This window comes from Drosophila biarmipes, chromosome 3L, assembly GCF_025231255.1.
Source record: "Drosophila biarmipes strain raj3 chromosome 3L, RU_DBia_V1.1, whole genome shotgun sequence".
NCBI classification, from domain to species: Eukaryota; Metazoa; Arthropoda; class Insecta; order Diptera; family Drosophilidae; genus Drosophila; species Drosophila biarmipes.
In genome coordinates, this window is record NC_066613.1 from 10,442,313 (window position 1) to 10,450,374 (window position 8,062).

Sequence of the window (8,062 nt, forward strand, 5' to 3'; positions counted from 1 at the left end):
GACTGTTACTTTTTAAGAGCTCTGTTAAATGTTTGTAGATATAGATGATAGAAAATGAGAGATAATACTTAAATAGAAGGTTGTATTTCTTTAGTACGATGAGTATTATTTGACATGACTTCTTAAATCCATTTTGAGGAGTTTTTGTTTAATTTAACCTTGTAAGACATTTGAGTTACGAATGGTTTAAAAATAAAGGTCCCTTGGGATAATGTTTTGAAAGAATGTGTAGTGTAATGTATATCAAGACTTTGTGTCCCCTTTAGGTGGTGTTTTTGTTTAATAATGCCTTTATAATTCGTATGGCTATCTTCTTGAGTCGGACTGCAATTGCAATAAAGTTTAAATCTACCATTTCAATGAAAACAAAACATAAATATAATTTTTTGTAGTAAAAACAAATCCCATATATAACGATAACATTTTAATATATCGAATCAGTGAATTTAAAATCAAGCGGAATTCTAGGCTTAAACATAAATGTGCATCTAAACGGATTCTCAATGGGGTGTTTATATTCAATCTGGAAATTTCGCACCAAGTTGGACAGCGTGAGCTCGAGTTCCAGATCCACTATTCTCTTGCCCACGCACAAGCGAGGGCCGAACCCAAAGGGAAGATTTATAAAGGAACTAATGCAGTTGTTCATCAGGACATCCGAACTGTTGGTGTCCACATCTTTCTGGCGTAGCCAGCGTTCCGGAATAAACTCTTTTGCCCGGGGATAGATCCGACCCTCGTTTAGTAGACAACTGTTGGCCATTATTAGGTGTGTGGCCCTAGGAACTTGGTAGCCATCAATACCCACATCTGTTCCTGCTGATCGGATGTTTGCGAAGGCGACTGGGTAAACACGCATCGACTCCTTGATGAATGCCTTTAAGTGTGAAAGGGATTTCATGTCCTCCAAGGTGAAATCTCTATCTGGCGAAGGTAACTTGCTTAGCCCTTCCTTCCTGAGCTTTGGCTGCTTCTCCGGATTCTTTGCCAGGTTTAGCAATAGTCCCGAAATGGCCGAAGTGAAGAATAGTGAGAGGAGTAGTATCCACTCCTCCGATTAGCATGTCCATGGCCATAACAGTGGCAAATTTCCTGTCCTGCAACAACTGCTCCAAAACACTCTTATAATCCTTAGACTCGCCTTGCGTCGATTTCTTCTCAATCCTTTCTATGGCCTTATTTTCGTACGACGAACAGATCTCGAAGAGTTCATCCATGGCCCGACTGACCGTTCGGTAGGTGGGTGTGGGAAAGTACTTGTATATCGAGGGTCTGACTCCCAGTACAAAGAACGATTCCATTAGGAATCGATGTTCTTCTTGGCCTCGGGAGGTGGATTGGCTTGGCGGAGGAGTCCCAAATCCCTGTCTAGGGCCACCGTCGCCACCGATTTGAAGGTCAGATTCCGGGTCGCGAATTTCCCGGATGTGTTTCACAAACTGATGATTAACCCGCTGCATCGGCTTAAGGTAGACGGCCGCATTGCGATATTGCATGAGGACGGGGTTCACTGCGCTCCTCTGTTTTCCCCAATCGAGGCCACTGAAAATGGAGAACAAATAAATTAGAATTAGTACGCAGTATTGTAACAAAAAAGGTTATGAATTAATATTGCCGATTTAAAGGTTTTAACATTTTTTTAAGTGAAAGTATTTTGTACTGGTGGAAGAGTACTGATTTAAATGTTTTAAAATTTCTATAATTTAAAGATTTATTTTAATATCTTTTCTGAACAACAGACATTCCCATTCTTATTGGCCTAAGCAATAATATAATTAAAAAAATATAATAATATTAAATTCAAATTTGTATATTAATTATATTATATATTATATTATTCTGATATGATGGATAACTCGTTTAAGTTTATTATATTTTAAATTTTTTCTCACTAATTCTCATTTTACCTTTTCTATAACTTGTATTATTTTCACTCACTTCCCGAACAATTAATAACTTTTAAATTTTAAATCACTATCTATTCATAAATTCATATTGTTCTGATAATATGAATTCTTATCTTTTTTTATAACCTGTATTATTTTCACTCACTTGCTGAACAATCCGATGCAGTCCTTGAAGAACTGATCCCTCCTATTGGTACGATAGTGGACGACGGGCTCGGAGCCACCTATGACGGGCCACTGACCTTCGGTGTGGTAGACCTCTCGAAGGTTTCCTCAGTGAACAGCACCACGCTAGAGGGCAATTTAAACAGTCCCGGCAGCAGGCATATGTCGCCAAACTGCAGTCACTTCGTTAATTTCCCATTCGTGGTACTGCCCGCCCTTCTGGAAGCCGCGAAACAATTGCCACCGATACGGTCCCGGAATTTCCTTGAAGGACTTGGCAGTTTCCCATTCCGACTCGATCTGCTGCACGTACGAGGATGCCTCCGGATTTCTGGTGGCAGCCAGCGCAATAACTTGCAACATGGTCAAGATCGCGCGGTGGAATGATTCCGAATGGAATCAATGGAAAGAAGTGAGAGAGCGCTCCAAATGCCTTGTCTTTGGGGTTTTCCGAAAGCTTTGTTCTCGAGATATCGTCCCGAGCATTTTCTGCCTACCAAGAATTATAAACAGTTTTTCCACAATCTACGAACCTACTTTTGCAGTATACACAGGGGTGTCACAGAAATCATTCAGTGCGAAGTTGTGTAAAATGTATATTGCTTGCACCCTCCATAGAGATGATATAAAAATTAATCCAAATATTAAAAAAGTATTATTTATTCAATAATATTAAAGTTAAAAATGTATAAACAAAGTAAAGATAAATGTTTGCCGTTCCCGCTTTTAGAGCATTTTTGGCAAGCCAACTGTTATTTAAATGAAGGTTTAATAGTGGCCATAATAATCAATAACTTTATAAGCATCACGATTGCTCCCCATACACAGAATAATAGCGGTTTAAATTAGGTTTCGCGGATTAAGCTCATTTTGCAATTTTGCTGTTCCAGAAAATGGCGGTGCAATGGATCTATTCATCCCACTCCCCCGTTTTCGCCTTCTATCAATAATATATGAGTCTCAAACGCTTGCATTGGAGCACAGAGAGGACAAAGGCAAAACGCATTTTATGTGCATTTCAAAAACAATAAACCAAAACAAAAGGGCCAAATCGGCCGAGCACACAAACACTCCAGCGAAGGGTTAAATCCGAAACAATAGGGCGAGGGGCCCATTGTTTTGGGGAACTTTGCGGAGCACTCGACGCCTCCCAAGGCCCACACCAATCCCAACTGACCACCGGAATGTATTACATATTAAGTCTGATAACACGTTACCGGCTTAAATTACAGTCCTGGCCCTTTATAGCCACAGCCACGCCCGAACCCACTTGGCCAAAATAGGTAGTATGCATACGAACGAGTAAACACCAATTTGCCTCGACTGCCGCCCACATGACTGGGGGAGCACATGCGCCAGGTATCACTGTCCCTCATCAGGTCTGCAAGTGTGGGATGTGTGTGACACAATTTAACATGTCTCGTTATATTTTATTTTCTAAGCCAATGTGATTTCTTAAATGTTATAATAAATAATTACATAACCTAAATGGTCATTTATTTGTATTTATTACCAGATTGTTCTTAGAAATATATTGAACTTTAAACTACCACAAAATTTGATACCTTCTTCCTTTACCATCTCGAATCAAGCCTCTTTTCAGGTCCTTACAATAAAGTGTTCAGGTGGAAATGCAAATTACATTCCCTCTTTGAAGGCAGCAGCCTCCCCAAAGCCTGTAGATATAAATTGCACACAAATTACACAATTGACCGCCGAACAAGCCGCAAAACTTTGCCAAATTAACTGCGACTGTGGCACAAACACATAAAAAAGTTTCCACATAAATTGAGGATATTATTATAAATATTGTTAGGACCACGCAAGTTGGTCAGCCCGAAAATAAAATATATACACAAAGTACATTGTTTCTATACCTATTTTGCGTATAAAAGCGGAGGATTATGGGCGCGTGGCCCTACCAATCCTATTGTATTTCTATGATTTACTAGTAGTATTGAATTGAAATGTACTAGGAAGTTTATCCAAAACTACCTAGTTATATTTTTAAGCTCCCCTAAAAAGACATTTAATAAATTTTAGCCTTCCTGAAAACTTAGCCCTTTAAAGCCGAGGACTAGAACTTTTCACTCAACAATTACTGACCCAAATCGACGTCAGCCCACTCGAAGGGCTTGCATTAATTTGCAATAACTCTTCCATTTGCCTGTCATAATCGAAATCTAGCCAAACTGTCACTTGAGTGGAAATGCTTTGACATTATCATAACTGCATCAGATGTTCAATAATTTTCCCCTCACTTTTTCCGCCTGCAGTCCTCAAATGGACTCTGCCACGAAGACACCTAGGACCAAAGGCAAACAGCCGGATTTCTTTCTGCCATTTTTTACTTTTTCCAGACTTTGCTCCATCTTTTCCTGCTCTTTATCACGCGCCCAATTTAGCGCCGTGGGAGGGGCGGCCATTCAGCCATGGCTATCCCTATCCAGATCCCACAATCGGGCCCAGACAGTCCCAGTCCGCCCTTTCGGAGTCCACAGCCAAAGGCAAGCCAGAGATTAAATCAGCGCAAAGTGCAAACACTGTGTCAAGTGTAGACCAAGCGCCAAGAACCCGGCTAAAGACACACGCCATCGATATGGCCACGGCTGTTCGTGGAAAGACACACTCACAAAATAAAGCGGATAAATGTCAATCAAATTAACTGGCAATGCGATATGCAGCGATAGTGGAGCAGGTGAACCAAGTGGGAGTCCTTCTCTTTAAAATACCTCGTCTTCGTAGCAATAAATTAGGAGCCGTAAGGGGATTCCGGAGAATATCGCTAGGACTTTGTATAAAATCAATTGAATAGTTCTCTTAAGTTTAGTTAGAGGCATAAATAACTTAAATTGAAAGTTAAAAAAGCGTCGATACTTAAGAAGTTAAATCTTATTCTGGAATGCCTACCATGAGCTAACATGCGTTCCATGGAAGGCATTCTAGAATTCCTTCTGAAATGCCTTCTATTGCTTACTTAGATTACATTAGATTGACATTATTTGGGTTTAATATATTAAAGTTTAAGAAATTTCAGAAAATAATATTAATATTCTGTAAATTAAGCACATTAATTCTTGGGATATCATTGCCAATATCAACCAGGTTTAAAAAACTACATAAATTGTTCAAGTAAGCTTCTCTGATACTTGTTAATATTTAAACTCCGAGATAATCATGCAATTAACAACATGTGATCCCCAAGAAAAGTTAGGGACTTACCCTTGTTTATGGTTAAAACCAAGGAGGATTAAGCACCTTAAGCTGCCGGCCATATGGGTATAATTTAGTAATGAAGACAGCAAATCAACACGAAGAACGCTGGGAAAACATTAATTATTTCAGTTTTTTATTTACGACGACGAGGGCGCTTCTTTGTTTGTGCAGAACTAAAGGCAAACAAATGTGGAAAACACAGAGTAATTAAGTTGCATATCAGCGAGTAAAAGGGAAAACTTTGTTAAATGTTTGTAAACAGGAAATGGGGCAAAAAAGAAACGTTTGCAGTTGCCTTATATTTTTTCCACATTTTAAATGCCTTTCGCTGAAAGTTGCCCATGGCTGAGGGCAACAATTTAAGGCGCATTAACTGCATGCAACAGGAAGCCATTTCTGATATTCCTCTGATAATTACAAACAGACAGAGGAGAGTCAATAAGGTCCTTCCCGCAGCCACTCCCACCGCCCACCGCCCACCGCCCCTGTCAGGCATCAATCGAGGTCTCCACCCGATGACATGACCCGCCGACGGCCACGCCCCTGGCTAACCATAAACCATCGATTGTGGGTCAAATTGCGTTGATGTGACATGGGGTTCTGGGATTCTTGGGCCTCCGCCCCCCGGTTGACAGTCAACAATCGGAGCGGCATCTTCATTATTGGCAAAAGCCACGCGTAATTGCGTGACAGTGGTTACTCAACTCTTGAGTTTTAGCCCGGCTTGGTGTTGATCACAGACAAGAAGTGTTATTAAATTGATTGCATAGTATACATTCTATTCACAAACACTGTATATATAGCGTAGATGGAATTTTAGATAAATATAATACTTAAAAGCGGTATAGCTGAAATGGATTTAGGGACATAGAAACTACATACTGGTTTAATAAAATTGCTTGCCATAGAATTATATGACAGTTTTAAATATAAACACTACACTATTATTTAAAGACCCGTACTTTTAATGACACTATTCCTAGAAAAGTGAGTTAAAAAAGTTTTACTTATTAAAACCAACCAAAAAGTTGTAACTTTTTCCTTACTAACTCCATTTAAATTCCAAAGTTGTGCCATATTTCTTTATTAGGGAATTTGCCCCGCCAGCTTAGTTTCCGCTTCCTGTTCTCTCCCACAATAATTAATTCATTAGTTGCACCACCCAATTTCGCTCCTAATTCTGGGGCTAACAAATCTGTCAAATGTGTGGGTGTCCTCAGCAATTAGCCGAAGCCCTGCTGAGAGCCATCTAGGCTTAACACGGAGGACTAACACCAATTTCCCTGCCATTGCAGATGCACTGCACCCGCGGATGGGGTGGCTTGTGGGTAATGCTCCGGGGTGGTTGGGTTGTCTGACTTGGACCGCCTGTTTCGGGGGCGCAGCACGGCACGACATAGTTCCATTAAACTTTCCACGATAACGCGCCAAACTTTGCGCCCAGCAAAACTCTCAGTAATTTGCAGGAAGTCGGGGCCCAGCACGCCTCCCGCCCAGAAGCCGATGGCCACCCCTGGCCATAAGTTAGGCCCTGCACTAATCAAGCGCTGCATATCAGACCGAGGCGGGGCAAGGCAGAGCGACTGCCCCACTGAGGCATTTATTAATAACGCGAACTTTAAGCAACCAGCAGAACTTAAGGTTGGCCTGGCCCGGGGAGCCGGCTTGAAGGCGACTCGTGGCTCGACTTTTCAGCATGTCTGGCTCGCAGCGGTTGCCTGGTAATTGCGCATACGCCACGTCGCCCGGAGCCATGGGGTTCGAGCGCTTGTCTGGGCATTTTCGGAATATCCGCCGTTCTGCGGGTCGGAGGTCGGCGTAGTGTGTCCTTTGGGGCTGCGGATATCCTGATCGTCTGGGGCTGGAAGGAACTGGAGTTAATTCTTGATATTTATGGGAGGTATTCCGATTTTTCGTATAAGTGCTAAGGGGCAGTTTGGAGAGGTCTGGCGATTGGGCAGGAGAATTTTTGAACCTATAGTAGTTGCAGTAGTGAATTCTTAAATACATTTTGTGTTGGTTACAAATTAAAATAATCATTTTCTAAAGCTAAAACCTACAGATAAGTATATATGTGCCTTTAACATTTGAAGAATCAATACAAAGCCCAAAGTGGTAAAGATGAAGCATGCATATTGTTACAATACTTAGTAAATTAGTGTTTACTTAAGTGTTCGTTCGATTTCTTCTCAAGTAAAACCTGTCAACTTAAATTAAAGATTGGCTCATGACTTAAGATTTGTTATGAATAGAATCTTATAAAGTTGACTTCTTTTATTGGTATAAGTATATACAATTTTAATCATAAAAACGACAAAATTAACCTTTTGTACTAAAGAAATATTTAAATTAAATTTTTGTACCACAGTAAAAGCGATCAAAAATGTTATAGCTAACTTTATAAAGCCATAAAAAGCATATCGACTTCGGAGCATGTGAATACATAGTAACTATTTTCGGTATCGAGCGGTTTGTTTGGCCAACAACTGCAGTGAATTCGCAGCTGTTTGTACTGGGTGTTTGAATTGTTATTATTATTACGGCACATGTTGCCCAAAGTTGTGGCCCTATTCGGACCAAGGGCCAACTTGGCTGGTCGGTACTATCAATCTTTCGCCATGTTTTTCATTACTTTCCTGCCTGATTTTTTTTTGTTGGCTTCCTGCCAAGTTGCATTATCGTAAAAGGGACTTTGGAATTTCGGCAGCACTTTGCGGCAGCTCCGGTTGCTTCGATTCGTGACTGCTGCGGGCCCTGCCCCTTTGAGTGACTCC

General features: G+C 40.8%; 1 protein-coding gene across 1 annotated transcript; it reads right to left on the reverse strand.

Annotated features, from left to right (window-relative positions):
• Positions 1-424: 424 nt before the first annotated feature.
• Positions 425-2,435, reverse strand: LOC108027981 (probable cytochrome P450 12c1, mitochondrial). The gene is given in 7 exon segments (XM_017099607.1): positions 425-1,021; positions 1,023-1,306; positions 1,309-1,403; positions 1,405-1,542; positions 2,053-2,167; positions 2,170-2,249; positions 2,251-2,435. Coding segments are annotated over 7 exon segments (1,494 nt in total).
• Positions 2,436-8,062: the final 5,627 nt, after the last annotated feature.